The 17385-nt window shown below is 35.1% G+C and overlaps 1 protein-coding gene across 1 annotated transcript in view; it reads left to right on the top strand.

Moving 5' to 3' along the window:
- Positions 1–17385, top strand: part of Lmnb1 (lamin B1) — a 50161-nt gene that overhangs the window by 20665 nt on the left and 12111 nt on the right. Inside the window, exons 3-8 of the mRNA XM_047556710.1 lie at positions 3001–3157; positions 3775–3900; positions 6696–6866; positions 8204–8329; positions 14594–14814; positions 15517–15742. Of these exons, the coding sequence (XP_047412666.1) occupies positions 3001–3157; positions 3775–3900; positions 6696–6866; positions 8204–8329; positions 14594–14814; positions 15517–15742 (1027 nt within the window). The remainder of the gene's footprint in view (positions 1–3000; positions 3158–3774; positions 3901–6695; positions 6867–8203; positions 8330–14593; positions 14815–15516; positions 15743–17385) is intronic.

The following is a 17385-nucleotide window of genomic DNA, read 5'->3' as shown; positions in this document are numbered from 1 at the left end:
TGATTCAAGGCAATTAATCTGATGGAAACTTGGGTGTAGTCTTGTGTGTGTGTGTGTGTGTGTGTTACATGGGATTTAATCACTGGGCTTCATCTCTAACCCTTTATATTTTTAAGTTTGAGATAGGGTCTTGCTAAATTGCCAGTGCTGACCTCAAATTTATAATCCTCCTGTTTCAGCCTTCCTACTAGTTGGGATTACAGAGGTGCACAACCATGCCCTGCTTGAGTATAATCTTAAGAATTTCAGTCTTGGAAATGGGCGAGGGGAGTGGTCAGGGAGGATATTTAAGAATGTGACTTACAGAGGATATTTAAGAATGATACTTAACAAAGTATCAGTTACTTTTTTCTTCTTGAAAAGGATGTTACTTCATGGAATGAAAAAAAGCAGGATGGGCTTTTCTAGGAAGGTGTGTGTGTAGGTTTCTTTTTTGGGGGGGAAGTTGCTGAAAATCAAATGCAGGGTCTCAGACATGCATGTACTGTCACTGAGCTATCCCCCGCAGCCCTGCATTCTTTTAATAGTTAGCAAAATGGCAATAATCTACAGGCTTTCTGTATAGAAGATAGAGGGATAGTAAGTATGGGCCTTGCCCTCAAAGAGTTCTGTCTCTTGAAGTAGTTAAGCACATCCACAAATACAGGAATTTGTATGATCAGTGTAATTAAAAGTGTGTGCAAGATACAGAAGTAGTAGCTTTCCTCCTTTTATTAGCTTTATGAAACATTAATTTTTTCTCCCTGTGTTAATGTTATGGACTCGAGGAGGAGGAAGAGAAATGTTTGTATATAGAGCATTTTGTTTGTAGAGCTGAAGGGTGTTTGGGATTTAAGGACAACAAGAACTATCTGCCCTAAGCTCCCTTTGCAGTACCCTCCACTCTTTATCTTGTTTTGTTTTGTGAAAGAACTTACATTTTTTAGTCATCTAGGTTTACTGCCTTCAATTAATTTTTGACTTCTTGTATTTTCTACACTGTACAAAAGGTTGCACTGTATCTTTCACTTGGTGAAATATGAGTCTCAAGCTATATGCATGTATTACCCAGTAAATCGGTGCGATTCAATATACACACAAAGAGGATACTTCATAAAATATGTCCATTTTTACAGACCACTGCATGCAGTAGTATAAAATCATTGCGATATTTTGTTCAGCATCGCTCTTGGTAGACTGTCGGTTCTTGGAAGGCATATTTTATTCTCCATTTATGAAGCACTACATTATGGTCTGAGATTGAAGCACTAGATAGTGGTACAGCAGAGATTTTGTAATTGTTAAATAATTAATTTTGAGCTAGTAGCTTTTGTTAAGTATTGTGCAGTACTTGACAGAATACAGTTTTACTTTAAATCATGTATTATATTATGCTATGTATCCTATTCCAACTCTGGTCGCTTTATAGTGGATTAAAATAGTGACTCCTTCACAAGATTCAATTCTATTCCTGCAGAGACCCAATGCTTGCGTGAAGTGGTGAATAATCTTTCTGGTTATAGATTATGATTGTATGTGTGTGGTTTTCTTTAACCCCTTCTAGACTAGTTTTCAGTGAAAGCCTGCCATCTTGTGGCGTTTAAAAATATGGGCTTTAGGGGAACATCTGCTGAGATTTTAGTTGTATTATGATACCAAAATGTGTAAGAAGTCTTCTCTTTAAGTTGTATTTTCTTATCATTTGGTTTATTTATTGATTGATTCATTTTCTTTTAATATTACAAAACTTTTAACATTTCAATTAACTAAAAATTCCTTTTTCAAATGTCAGTAGTAGAAATAATTTCTACATTAGCAGTTTTACCTAAGAATAGTTACTGAAAATTTTGATATTAAGACTTTTCCTATGTAATGATAATTACTTTAATGAGGAAAAAACTGTCCTTTAAAATAAAATAATTAGACAAGCTATAACCAAAGAAACTTTAATTTTATAATTTAGAATCCAATTTAATAAAATGTGAATATTTAAAGAAAAAAAAAAGCTCAGTTAAAACTTCATTTTGCTGGGTGTGGTGGCACACGCCTGTAATCCCAGCAGCTCGGTAGGCTGAGGCAGGAGGATCATAAGTTCAAAGTCAGTCTTAGCAACCATGAGGTGCTAAGCAACGTGGTGAGACGCTCTCTAAATAACACACAAAATAGGACTGGGGATGTGGCTCAATGGTTGAGTGTCCCTGAGTTCAATCCCTGGTACCAAATAAATAAATAAGTAAACTTCAATTTTTGGTAGTTAATAGTATAAAATAATTTTTCTACAAAATATTAGAAAGGCCCTTATTTGTAGTTAGGGAAACTTCAAATCACTTCATTTAAGAAGTGGAAGTTGCTTTCTAGCTTCTTGGGGTCAAACTCTTATTAACATTTTTATACACACACACACACACACACACACACACACACACACACTGTATACATGTATCTTGATGTTATACCACCAAGTGAAAAATACAGAACAAAAGCCTTTATGACTGATAACATTATTAAGTTATAAAATTGCTTCTTAAAATAACTTAATACTGACTGGAGGTGTAGTTTAGTCATAGAGCACTTGCCTAGCTTGCTCAAGATTCTGGGTTTGATCCCCAGTAACACCACCACCATTATCAACAGAAACATAATAATACAAAAATAATTTCATTCTTATGTATTTAATCTCATTTTATATCTTGCCTGTCTCCTATACATATTGGTTTTTGTTGCATTATATTTTAAAAATAAACTTCTTCAAAAATATCTTTTCTTAATGTCTCTCTTTATAGAAAAGGAAGAAATGTGTTCTTATTCAGATAACCAAGAGTGGTACTCTAGTAATCACGTGACCTTGAAGGAGAATGTTATTATCCACCAAAAACTCTAGATCTAATGTCCCTAATGCTAATAGGTTTGGGTAGCCCTTATTTAAACTGTCTCTTCTTTTATTTCTCCCTTAAGCAAGTAAGGAGAACAATTAAAAATTGGGTATAATTTGATATCTGTGCTTTTTGAAATGTATTACAGTTATGCTAAGAAAGAATCTGATCTTAGTGGAGCCCAGATCAAACTTCGAGAATATGAAGCAGCACTGAACTCTAAAGATGCAGCTCTGGCTACTGCACTTGGTGACAAAAAAAGTTTAGAGGGAGATTTAGAGGATCTGAAGGATCAGATAGCCCAGGTAAGGTAAACTCTGCTTTTGAGCCGTATTTGGCACGTTAATTGCCATGTGTCTTAATCCTTGGTTTGATTGGTTGATTTTTAAAGGCTATATGTTTATTTTGGAATTTTATTTTATTTTATTTTTTAATGACTTACCTGAAGAAAATCTTAAGGTATCTAACGTGCAAAGCTTGATCACCTCTCAGTCATTTTATGAGGGTTATATAGATCTTGCCATTCTTTCTCTCTAGGTGCTTTGTCCTTTGCTATCAGAACCTATTTCATAATTGTACCAAAATGTGAGGTGGAGAAAGAAAATGTTGCATTACTATTCCTTGCACATAGGAAAATATCAAAGTGGTTAACTAAAAATCATTGGTTTAATTTTTAAAATAGGAGTATTAGGCCTTTGTTCTATACCCTGTTGGCCATTACCATTTTGACAGGTGATCTGGTATGGTACCCTGTGGGTGGGACCAGCAAATGAACACACTATGTTAAAGGTTAAAATGAGGTAATCATACCTTGATAAATGTATAGAAATTGTAACATTTGATTTGATTCATATGTATTTTAAATTCATTGTTAAATGATGACTGTGTAATTTTTATCACAATTTTTTTTTTCTTGTAATAGTTGGAAGCCTCTTTAACTGCTGCCAAAAAACAGTTAGCAGATGAAACTTTACTTAAAGTGGATTTGGAGAATCGTTGTCAGAGCCTTACTGAGGACTTGGAGTTTCGTAAAAACATGTATGAAGAGGTAATTAATATATAATTTTACTTTTAAGGAAAAAAAAATGTAAGACAAATTATTTAAATATATTTTATGATTTCTTTCCCACAATATTAGGTGAAGGGAAAAGATTTGGGGATAGAAATTTTGCAGGTAAACTGTTCAAGTTAATGCTACTAAAAAGACTCCATCTGGTCTGGGAGTATAGCTGAGTAGTAGAGCATTTGCCTAGTGTGCAGGAGGTCCTGGTTTGAATCCCAAGTACCTCTGAAATAAAGAAAATAAAAGACTACATCTAAGAGGTCAAGCTGTTAAGATAAACATATGATATCACTTCATCTGACTTATAAAGGCTTGGTCACAGAAGCTAATTACTTTGAACGTGTTTAAGCATTTGCGTTAGTTATCTCTTGCTGCTTAATAGAGTACTCCAAATTTTTAATCTAAATTGGTGGTTCTATTGCAGGATCTCATGAGGTTGCAGTCAAACTTTCAATTGGACTAGAGGAACTGCTTCCTAGGCAGGAGATACCAGTTCCTTGCCACCTGGTCTCCATAGGGCTACTCATGATGTTGCCTTTCCCCAAGAATGAACCATGGGGGAGAGAGTGAGTGAGCAGGAGACCAAGAGAGAAGCCTCATTTTTTTCTATAACCTAATTGTAGCAGTGACATGTACCATTTCCATACTGATTCATTGTGAGGAAGGAGGTAGGGTATTATACTAGGATGTGAATACCTGGAGGCTGCAATTGTGGGGACCCATTTGAAGTCCAGCTGCTCACAGCAATCATAAGTATATATGAAAAATTTTAAATAGCATTTATAATCCTTAACTGCTGTGTCAAGGGTGGGTAGATGCAAAACATGCCAAACAGAGGAAATAGTAAAATTGAAGAAAGGTAAATGTATATTTCCTAAAAATTGAAAAAGATTGGAATTAGTAGTATAATTTTGAAAATAGTGATTATCAAAGACTTAAAAATAGGAATCCATTGTAGCAGTTTAAAATATCTTTTTTAATTGAGAAAATAATAAAAATCCATTTTTCTTAATGGTGTTTAAATAATTTAAATATGCATCTTTGGTGCCAGTTGTTTTGGACAAGCAGATGTTGGATGACTCTTGAGTCTGTTTATTCTTTAAAAGGAAATGCTTATACTATTTTTTTCTCCAAGGCATGATAAGGATCAAAGTGAAATGCTGTTTGAAAGTACTTTGTGACCTATAGTGCTATTATATAATTCTTGACTAGTGTTGCTTTATAAAAGCAGTCTTATTTGTTTTTTGCAGTGTAGAGATTGAACCTAGGGTCTTAAGGCAACTAGGCAAGTGCTTTACCACAAAATCAGATATTATGTGAAGTTGATTTATTTTTTTGTTTTGTACTTTTAAAATTGTCCCTGATGTATCATTGTTTATTTTTTGGTTATTATGTGTGGATTATCAGGAATAGGTTATTTTTTTCTTGGAATTCAGGTCTCTGATTCTACCTAAAATTTGAAAAATGGCATCAGTAAAATGTAATTTAATATTTTTAGAGTGGGTACCATCTTTAATTTTAAAATATTTTTCTTAACTTTTTTTTTCTCCCATATTGAAGTCACTTCAATAAATTGAATTTACTTATTATGAACAGGGAAAAGAGCAGGGAGAAAAACGAAAGAGTAAGTGAGGTAGACAAAGGGCATACCATTAGTAGGTGTTCAATATTTGTCGAACCTTTTATTTGCAAGTTTTTATGATATAAGTATCATTTGCTAAACAGATGTGACCTCTGGGAGGTTGGTAGCAGAACTGGGATATGAACCCTGATTTTCCGATTTTTCTGCTTCTGTCTAGTGAATTTTCCTCTGCAATGGCTAGAAGAAAGGATGAGGAAATGTACTGGAAAATATATGCACCAAGATACATAAACACCAACTTCAGTGGGTTATACTGCCCTCTTGTGGCTTTTTAAATTATTGTCATTTAAACAAATCTTTTTATAGTGAGAAACTGGAATGGAAATTTTGTTCTTGCCCTTGTGTTCTTAGACACAGATTTTTCATTCCAGTTGTGTTTGGTTATTTCCTTAAAAATAGTGAAGGATCATGACTACTATAACTTTTCTTTAATAGTAAATTGTTATATGTAGTTGAGTTAGTCAAGTAATATTTTTAATAAGACCCTATCCCCTGTGTCAATTGATTGTGATAATTTAACAATAGTTAAAAAAGAAGCCATGTAAATTCTTTGCTCTGCCTGTTACTATGTCCTAGATAATAATTTTATTGCAGATCAATCTTGACTTGTAGTTATCTGGACTGATAGTTTAACTCTATCTTTTTCACAGGTGTTCTTAGGATCATTAATTAAAACAATTTAGAAAAATAGTTACTGTTCAGTGTGTAATGTAGTATACTGTCAATATGGATACAGAGGTCATAGACAGCTGTATAAATGTACAGCATGATTTAGTGATTTGCTGCTTACTTTAATGACTTGGGATACTGTCTAGTTATCCATGATTACATGGCACTTTGAAAAACTTTGTAAATAATCCAGAAGGTCATTTCATGCTTTTAGAGATATAAAAGAGCTATATTCCTGAAAAGACATAGAAAATTCCTACAACTTAAGGTACTACCATTTTATGTCATTAATTCCATCTCAAAAATTTTCTCACCAGAAAACTAAGTCAACAAAGTATATCCATATGCCTGTCCTAGGACAGACATGAGGAAATTAGTGTGTAAAACTTCAAACAGCTCTAATAGTCCTCAGATTGTACCATTGCGGCCATGGTAAGTGACTTGGTTTTGTGTCATTTTTCTCCCCCAGGAGATTAATGAGACAAGAAGAAAGCATGAAACGCGCTTGGTAGAGGTGGATTCTGGACGTCAGATCGAGTATGAGTACAAGCTGGCTCAAGCCCTTCATGAGATGAGAGAGCAACATGATGCCCAAGTGAGGCTGTACAAGGAAGAGCTTGAGCAGACTTACCATGCCAAGGTGAGCATTCTTCACAGGGTTTGTTTTAACACCCAAAGGCAGTACTTCACAGTCACCCTGAAGTGACTGTTTTGTTGTTTATCTTAAATGATTCATTCAGTCTCTATCGATATAGAAAATGGATATTTTTTAAAATGTATTTTTCTATAACCCGTTATTACTAGGACTTTGTAGAAGAAAGGATCGTTTCAATTTTATTAGAGATAAAAGTTGCTCTTTTTGTCCTATTTATTACTCATTTCCTGTTGTAGTAGTTAAACCCAAGTGTCTGAAATATTTTTCTTCCAGTAACAAAGTACCGATTACGCTGCCCTAACATCCATTTAGTAGTAAATGAATTTTGTATATCTTCTACTTCTGACTTCCATATCATCATGTACATAGATATGACCACTACACCTGGGTTTCTTTTGTACAAAGGCCAAATAGATAGTCTCTGAAATTTCATCCTCTGTTATTATTATTTATTTAAAAAGTATTATAGGAATGTTGTACTTCTAATAGCAAAAAAAAAAAAAAAAAAATCAGGCTTTGCTGGTAAATGATTTTACTTCATGTGTTAAATGTTACATGATTTAGTTAAAAATAATTATTAGGGGCAGACTTAGAAAATGAGAGTGATAGAGTTATCGAAAATAATTTCCATTGCATGACCTCCAACTGTTCATGTTGGGTTTTAGTCATTTTATGAAAAAGCATTTGGCTCATGAAAGAGAGAACTTATTTAAGAGTACCTTCAGTTGTCAAGCAGTTACTGAGTACTGGGCACTGAGCTAGACAGAAGGAGCCTAAAGTGAGGATTAATCATAGGCTGTGACTTAAAGGGAGCCAGTGAGGCAATGTAAAAATGTTCCTCTCACACACACACCATACACAGTAGAATGTTATGGGCATTTGGAGGAATGTGATATTTACCTGAGTGACCGTCGTCTTTGCTTCTGAAAGGAAGTATTTCTGTCTGGTGTGGAATAATCTGTTCTGTATTGGATTTTGGCGGGTTAGAGGTACATGGTGTTTTCCTACAAAGATCATCATACTTTATTAGCTGTGTTATCTTGTCATTAAAGGTTTAGTGGATGAAATATTGAAGTACTAAACCTGAAGACCCAGATACATTAATATTGTTAAAGCTCATATTTTAGGAAGTGAGTTCAAAGTTAGACAGACAGACTTAAGGTAGTTCAAACCATGTCAACAAACTTATGATGCTTTTCCTGTTTCATCAACCAGTTACCAGCAGGACTTAAGTTTGAAATGTCTTTAGGTAAATCATGCTTCCTCATTTGTTAGTTTTAATTCACTTCATAAGACTGACTGTGGCTTGTTGTGTCTCTTAGCTTGAGAATGCCAGATTGTCCTCAGAGATGAATACTTCTACTGTTAACAGTGCCAGAGAAGAACTGATGGAAAGTCGAATGAGAATTGAAAACCTTTCATCTCAACTTTCTAATCTACAGAAAGAGGTAAATATCTTCTCCTGAGTAGAACTAAAGTTAAAATGGAAGGCCATCTCTACCACAGTGGTCTACCTGCTTTACCTGCCTGATGACACTTCTCTCTGTTTGTCACAAATGATGGTATTATTTTGTAGTCAGGTTTTCATAATTCTTTCCTAGACATTTTTGTTTTGCTTTGCATAAGCATCTTCTGAGGTAGATACTGTTATCCTAATTAATAGATTACATGGAGCTAAGAGACTTGCTGGTTTCTTCACTGGACCCACCCTAGGACCTAGCTTTTCTGCCCCATCCAATAACTTCCTCTCTACAGGGTGCTGTTCCTGACACATTCCTTTTTTTGTCATGACTGGAAATCAAAATGATGCAAACTATGCAAAAAGTGGGCGGTGAATGCTTTGTGTTTCTAGGCAAACTATTTGTGCTTAAAATACTTAATAATTAGAGTCTTGGGAAGTAGCATTAATATCTGTATTGGTTAAAAACTCAGTGGCTTCATTCATTCATTCATTCATTGGTACATATAAGTGACAAATGACAGCATTGCTGGCTGTGTTGACTGGCTACCTGCCAGTCCATGGTGGTGTGCTTCAGGTGCAGTTTGAGCAGGCATGGACACAGCTTCAAGTCACTTCAGGCTACGGTGATGTCAATATGGATACACGGAGGACATAGACAGCAGTATGAATATACAGCATGAGTTAGTGATTTGTTGCTTACTTTAATGACTTGGGAAATAACTTCTTCCATTTTCCTTAAGGAAGGACATCTTTTTTTTTTTTTAAGAGAGTACATCTTTTTTATGTATATTTTTTAGTTATAGATGGACACAATACCTTATTTTATTTTTTATTTTTATGTGGTGCTGAGAATTGAACCTAGTGCCTCATGTGTGCTAGGCAAGTGCTTTACCACTGAGCTGCAACCCCAGCCCAAGGAAGGACATCTTGTTTTGAATTTTTTACAGAGGAATAAACTTTTATTTTACTCTTGATGAAAATTTTCTTTTTTTTTTTAGTAAAAATAAAATCTTCTGATGATAAAATGCAGGACTTTTATTGTGGGAATCCAGAAAACAGTAGAAAATAGGTCATATAAAATAGGTGATGTAAAAAATTAGTTTACGTTGTCATAGGTACTTTATTATTTGATATATAAAATTCTAAATTAGTTTAGAACTTTTTTTTATTGTAAACAAATGGGATACATGTTCTTTCTCTGTACATGGGGTAAAGGCATACCATTTGTGTAACCATAAATTTACATAGGGTAATGTTGTTTGATTCATTCTGTTATTTTTTCCCTTCCCCCCACCCCTTCCACCCTTAGAACTGTTTTGTTCCGATAACATTTAAAAGTTTTCATGTAGCACTGGAGCTAGAAGGACCTTGAGTTCATTTTGGTCCAACCCAGATCTAGGTGAGTTCAGTGACATACCTAGAGCCTTCAGGCCAATAATTTTTTTTTCTTCTAGTCCCAGTATTTCTCTTTATACCTCACTCTTCTTAAAAGATTTTAAGAATAGACAGTTGCCTTCCATAGTCTGACTTATTCTTTTTGTGCTGCTTCTCACTAATTTTAAATAGCAGAAATTAATATTTTATAGTTTAGAAGTCTGGGAGGGCCAAGGCACCGCAGAGTGGGTATCTGTTGAGCGGCTATTTGCTGATTCCTAAATGGTACCACCTTCTCACTGCATCTTGTCCTCGCATGGTGGAAGGGCAGATGAGCTCCCTTGAGCCTATTTTGTGAGGGCATTCACCCAAAGGCTGCATTCTTAATACCATTGCATTGGAGTTTAAGGTTTTAACATGCAAGACAGAGGGATGCAAACATTCAGACTACGGCACTATCTTAACAGATAGAAATAGGCCTCCCTGTTCTTATGCCGAGTTGATACTGTTTTTTTCCACATAATTAATTACATTCTAGTCCTTGCCTTTTCCTCTGTTTTACTTTTCCCTACCTTTTTCCTTCCTTGCTTATTGTCTGGTTTAGCTGTTGCTTAATCCACTTGATTGCATTTGGTGTAATATAATCAGAGTTTCTTCTCTTGAGGTGGGTATTCATTTTATAGATGAAGAAACTGAGACTTGTCTGTGATTAAATAGCAGTAACCATGTCTAAAACTTGGTAGCCAGTTTTAGACCCAGGCTCAGGGTCTTTTACCTGTTTACCTGTTAATTGTGTTCCTATTCTTGCAAGTTTTTTTGTTAAACAGTGTCATGGCAAACTGCCTGGTGGTTTCTAGGCGCCAACTCTCTAGCAAATAGAGGGAAAGCCACACCCCCAGCCCAGTCCTTTTTTATTTTGAGATAAGGTCTTCCTAAGTTGCTGAAGTTGGCTTTGAATTTGTGATCTTCCTGCAGCAGCCTCCAGAGTTGCTGAGATTACAGGCGTGTACCATGGCACCCACCTCAAAATAAAAAGCTTCTTGGGAGTTTTTTTTTTTCCCCCTCCTCTTTCATTACTAGTTACAGATTTTATGATAAAGAATATATTTTGATGAATGTTTTCATTAGTTGTTGGAAAGTTTTAGGTTTAGGAAAAAATCATCCAAAAGAAAAAAATGATCTCTTAATATTTTCTTATTGTTTATCGTAATCATTTTTGTTGTTGAGTCATACCAGTTTCATCATGCTGTCAGTTGGGCCATAGGGTTTCCTTTTGGTTATATGACTCATGTTAGTGAAGTACTTCTTGAATTTTACTTAAAATAATGAGATAGCCCTTAAAATATTGGTTTTAGAAGATATGGTTTAAATATGTAGATGGTAGTATTTATGTTTTAGAATTAGGAGTTTCACACATTACTTATAATATTTCTAGATTTTAGGTTTTAGCAAAATTAATTGGCTGTTCAGTGTCTGCTTGCCTTGCAGAAGAGTCTATAGTGTCAAAGCACCTCTGGATTTTTTTTTTTTTTTTTTTTTCTTTTTCTTGATACCCATATTCTACAGACTTTTACTGCAGCTAGACCAATATAAACCAGAACAATTATTTTACAAATTATTTTAAAAATCTAAGATCACTGTAAGTCAGTCATAAAATTTTTGTGGCAGATAAGATCTTAGAGGTATCTAGTTTGATCCCTTCTTTTTACAAATGTGGAAACTGATTTAGTGAGGTTATTTAGAGGTTGCCAACGTCTCGTAGGTAATGAATGACTGATTGGGAAAGCATCAGGGTCTAACTTCTCATATTCTTCCTACATTTACACAAAGCATATATGTATATTACACAACAAGTATAAGTATTCAGCACAGAGCTTAAATATTTCTATTTAAAATACAAAAAAATCAGCGTAATTTCAAACTTTGTTACACCTAGATTATGATTTTTACCTCTTAAGGTGAAAGGTAGTCAAGTATAGAGACATTTTTGGGTTTGCAAGTCTGGGCTCAGGTTACTCTGAATCTTGAATAGTTTGTTTCTAGCCATCTGTCTTTGGATTTCACCTTGTGGCCCATTCTGTCCTTTGCCTCCTAAGTGTGAAGTAAAGCGAAGAGATTAAATATAAGACCATGGGAGGAGGAATGGATTTCTTATTATATAGCATAGTTTATGCAAATGCAGTTAAATGCAAGTTCCCTGAGGCACAAGGACTCTGTTTTTAATGTATACTATCAATCTTTTTTATGCTTTATTTAGTATATTATAGTTATACATAATAGTTGGGTTCATTTTGACATAATCATACATGCATGAAGTTTTATTTCTTCCATTTCAGTTCCTGGTGCCTCCTCTTTCTCTTTCTCTCTGCTTCTCCCTCTTCTATTCCCTTTCCTCTGCTTTACTGCACTTCCATTTATTTATGCATGTATGTTTTGTTTTTTAGTACCAGGGATTGAACTCAAGGGTGCTTTACCACTGAGCTAGATCCCCAGCCCTGTTGATTTTTTTTGAGACAGGGTCTTACTTAGTTGCTTAGGGCTTCTATAAGTTGCTGAGGTTGGCCTTGGACTTGCTATCTTCCTACCTCAGCTTCCCAAGTTGCTGGGATAATAGATGTGTGCCACCACACCTGGCTTTATCTATTTATTTTTAATTGGTGCTTTATATGTATAGTATCAATCTTAAAGGCATGCCTGTTTCTAATACAGAATGTCAGATGATACTCTGGAATTTTGTTAATTGATTGATCAATTATTTTTCAAATAGTTTTATTATTTTGGCCTAATTTTAGATCTACAGAAATGTTAGAATGGTAGTACAGATAGTTCTTGTATATCCCTCATCTAATTTCTCCCATTGTTAGCATTTTTTGTTACCATGAAATGTTTATTAAAACTAAGAAACTGAGAGTAGTGTATTAATAGTAACTAGACTCCAAACTATTTCGATTTCACCAGTTTTTCTGTTATTATCCTCTTTGTGTTACAGGGTACCTCATGCCTCCCTAGTCTCCCCTGGTCTTGACAGTGGCTTTCCTTGTTTTTCATGACCTTGAGTCTTGAGGAGGACTACCAGGTATCCCATAGACTATTCTTCAGTCTGGGTTTTTCTGGTGTTTTTCACATTAGAACCAGGTTATGGGTTTTAAGTGCTTGCTGTCTTGTCACACCATATCAGGGACTACATGAAAATCACTGATGATGTGTGGTTACAGTAGTGTAACCTGTAGTACATGTTTCTCCACTGTCAAAAGAGTTAGTATTATTTCCATTTCATACTCTTCGTGGGAAGCAAGTGACTAAGTTCAGCCCACCCTCAAGAGTGAAGGGCAGGAATTAAGCTGCACATCCTGGTGGAACTCTAAAGACTTATCTTCCCCCTTTTATTATGTTTATTTTTATCAGCATAGACTTAACGGGCATTTATTTTGTATCTTGGGTTTTAATTCAATGCTATTTTATTTCATTGGTTTAGATTGTTTCACATATGGAAATACTGACAGGTTCAATACCGTGTACCATCCTTTTTGAATACTTCCTCACTGTTGGGTACTATAAGATATTCGAGGGTCATTGTGTATTTGCTCTGCCCTAGAGTTAGTTATCCATCTCTCCAAAGAGCCCTGGCTCTTTTTATTGGGAATGTTATGTAGAAATTAAGATCTGAGTATGCTCATCAGTACTGGAATGTTATTGCTTCTTGGTCCTCTCATCGACAGAACTGGGTAATACATGTATGTCTGCTAACCCATGTATTCACACATATATCTGTAATTGTTTTTATTTGTCTAATATATGTGTTAAGCTGAACATGTGTTCTTACAGATGTCTGATTTGAATCTAATATCACAGGGTTCATTTTTGGCTTCTTTTTCCACTTATCTGTAACTTTTCTCTCAGAGTGAAAAACCTGGTTTCTGCCATCTATTTGCTTATTTGTTGAGTTCCACTGTATGTCTAAAACAGTTACAAATTTTTCATCTGTACCTTCATAAGGAATGAATTTGCCACCAGGAGTACAGTATTTATTATAGTGTGTGGTTTCCTTTGTCTCTAGCTTTCCAGATACAATTTTTATATAGTAGGTGCCCTTTCTTTCCTCCTGGTGCAACCAGTTCTGATTCTGAGGGCTTGAGCTTCCCATCAGTCTTTTCGAGTTGATTACCTTGTCATTTGCTGAGGCTACTGAGATGAATTCTGTCATGGAGAAATGCAGGAGAATAATTACCCAGTTAAGGTTTGTAAGATGAACTTAACTGGCATAGGATGTGTGTTTTTTTTCATTTTTATGCCAAATGTAAAGCTTCTGTATTTACAGTAATATTTTGCAAATTACCCTTTATCATATGTTCTCTGTAATCAAGCATGAGAAACCATGGCAATTCTAAGGAGACAATATATAGTGCCTTCTATGTAATCATCCATACCCCTTTTCTTTGGTTTCTAAATATTCCTCAGCAATTATCCAAAACATACTTTCAATCATCTTTAGGTGAATGAATTTTTCTATCTTTTTAGTCTTTAAATAATTTATACTTTTGAAAAAGGGCTTGTAGGGAAGCCAGACTTGATTTTAACTATAATTACAGCTTAAATTTTTGTTTGGTCAAATTCAGAGAAATTATATATACATTTACAAACTTTTATTTGAGGAGTATTTCTTTTTTTCAGTCTTTCATTAGCCAAAACTCTCCTGAGATCTGTTTTATATTTTAGGAATTTTGGTTTTTAATTTCTAAAAATCAAAATCTTAAATTCTGATGAGTTTGAGATTCCATAGGGCTGTTTTCAAAGTCCAGGAAATGTTTTAAAATAACTGCGTTGTGCTAACATTGGAATGTTCCTAGAAAGTAAATGTGTTTCTTTGAATCTGAAGTCTAGAGCATGTTTGGAACGGATTCAAGAGTTGGAGGACTTGCTTGCTAAAGAAAGAGACAACTCTCGCCGCATGCTATCTGACAAAGAGAGAGAGATGGCGGAAATAAGGGATCAGATGCAGCAACAGCTGAATGATTATGAACAACTTCTTGATGTTAAACTCGCCCTGGACATGGAAATCAGTGCTTATAGGAAACTCCTAGAAGGAGAAGAAGAGCGGTAAGGAATTCAAAGGTCACCCTGCCTTAAAGTCTGTTTTCTGCTCCCATTCTTTTTACTTAAGGAAAGTAAAATAAGGATTAAAAAGAAATAAGGCAACATAGTTTTTTTTCTTTTTTCTTTTTTTAACATCTAGATATAAAAGGTAGCAATAGATCATATTTCTGCTTTGGCAATGGAACATGTTGGTCAAGCAGTCTTGGCTTATTATTGTTACTTTAAATGTTCGATGGTTTTAGGATGGATGCTTTCCTTTGAGATTTTAAATATTTTGATAATTTAATATGTTGTAGAATACCATATTTGCTGAAAGAAAGTTTGTACTTACATTTCAGATCTGGTTAGTAGGTAAATCCTTCTAATACCTATTCTCAGAAGAGTTTCAAGGACAAAGTGGCCAATGTAGGTTAAAAAGCCAGTCAATTTAATATTATATAAATTACAACTACATAAGAATACAGGTATGAAAAGAAAAAAAGAACATTGAAATTACTACTCCTTTAAAAAAAAAAAAATTGGGCATCCTGGCATAAATAAATGTTCTTTTAGTTAAGATATTTATATCAGCTTTGTCTCACAGATTGTCAGTAATATTTTACTTTAGGAATGCATTTACTAGATATTAATTGTCCTTTTAAAATTTTTAGGTAAGAAACCAGGGTGCTTATATTTCATAAAGGGAATATTATTTTTTCCTTTTAGATTGAAACTCTCTCCAAGCCCTTCTTCCCGTGTTACAGTGTCCCGCGCATCCTCAAGTCGCAGTGTGCGCACAACTAGAGGAAAGCGGAAGAGAGTTGATGTGGAAGAATCAGAGGCCAGCAGTAGTGTCAGCATCTCTCATTCCGCTTCAGCCACTGGGAATGTGTGCATTGAAGAGATAGATGTTGATGGGAAATTTATTCGGTTGAAGAATACTTCTGAACAGGTTAAAGAATAGACCCTCCTTTCTTGTTTGTTTTTTTTTTTTTCTCCCTAGCAAATCTTTGCAGACTGGTGGGCTGTTGTGCAATTGTAACAGCTCTTCATCTGTTATTTGGATTCAGTAAATCTTCGTGGAATAAGGGTTTCCCTCTTTTTTACTTAAGTTCATGAAATAAAATAAAAACTAAAATGGGAGACTGAGAAATAGGTGGTTCCAGTTCCTTTTGTGGTTTCAAGCTTTTCTTCATTAACCCTTTATAGAGCCAGGACTTTTTTCACACTTGACCATTTTGTCACAGTGGCCTTCCCAAGGATGAATTATTACTTTGCCCTAGCCAGATTTGTGAAAAAGTAGGAGGAATTGAGGTGAAAGTGGTAGATATCCTTTCACAGTATTAATGAAAACTTTTTGAAAGAAGGAAGTAGGAGCCTAGACTCAAAAAGGAGTATTTTTCTCTCTAAATAAATAAATGAATGAACATTGATTTAATTTATATCAAAAATAGTATGAAGCCCTAAAGTTTTGTTTAATAGTGAACATAAAATATTCATAGCAGGGACTTCTGAAGTTTAGAGCCGGGGCTTGAGGAATTCAGTAGTCCCTGGCTTGGGCTGTGAAGGTGCGAGCTTATGCTGGAGGAAGTTAAGGTCTGGGGATGCAGTGGGATGAATGCCACTACCTGAAGCATATGTTCGGGGTATTCCAAAAGTCTTTGTGAAAATCACTTTTTCTCAGCAGAAATATTAAAACTGCCCTGCATGTACATAGACGAGTAAATAATTTTAATAAGTAGAAGAACGCTTGCAGTTCCAGTACTAAGGAGATAGGCTCTAAGGCTTCTTGATCACAACTTTAAAAGCTAAGAGCAGAGTTGCTTCTATTATTTTTTTTTTGTGGACGGGGACAGGGGTACTTGGGATTGAACTCAGGGGCACTCAGCCACTGAGCCACATTCCCAGCCCTATTTTGTATTTAAGAGACAGAGTCTCACGGAGTCGCTTAGTGCCTCACTTTTGCTGAGGCTGACTTTGAACTTGCGATCCTCCTACCTCAGCCTCCTTAGCCACTGGGATTATAGGCGTGTTACCACGCCCAGCTGTGCGTCTGTTGCTTTATAGAAGTCATACTACTGTTCTTCACAAGGCATAGTAGCCAGGTCTGGAGCTGTTTGGGAAGTGACCATCAAGCTGGTTTATTCTCACTGTTGAGTTGGAGGTGGATACACATGCTTCTGTACCTTTCCTAGTTTGTCAGGCAGCACTGGGCAGTGGGGAGCTTTATTATAGCTGTCACTTAGGTCTGGCTCATTTCATCATAGCCTGGTTTTGAGTTTTAAGGTAAAATAGCTAACTGAGTGAAGTGGCATAGATGAAAAAGAAAAAAGATTTTCTTTCTTCTGTTTCTAAGCTGTCGTTATTTTTAAAAAATGTAAAATCATCAAATATTAGATATTTATAATTGTGGTTATTATGGTTAAATTAAATTTAAAAGACCTACCTGATCTAGCAGTGAATATGACCATTTAATTGGTTTGGTTCACACTCTTCCAGTTTGTCCTCTTTAAAACCTTAATAGTTAACTGTATCATCTTTGTAGTTACTATTTTGTTGAATGACAAAAATCATGTTTTCTTTTTGTAATAGGAA

This window comes from Sciurus carolinensis, chromosome 6, assembly GCF_902686445.1.
Source record: "Sciurus carolinensis chromosome 6, mSciCar1.2, whole genome shotgun sequence".
Taxonomy (NCBI): Eukaryota; Metazoa; Chordata; class Mammalia; order Rodentia; family Sciuridae; genus Sciurus; species Sciurus carolinensis.
This window is presented reverse-complemented; position numbering and strand designations above follow the sequence as displayed.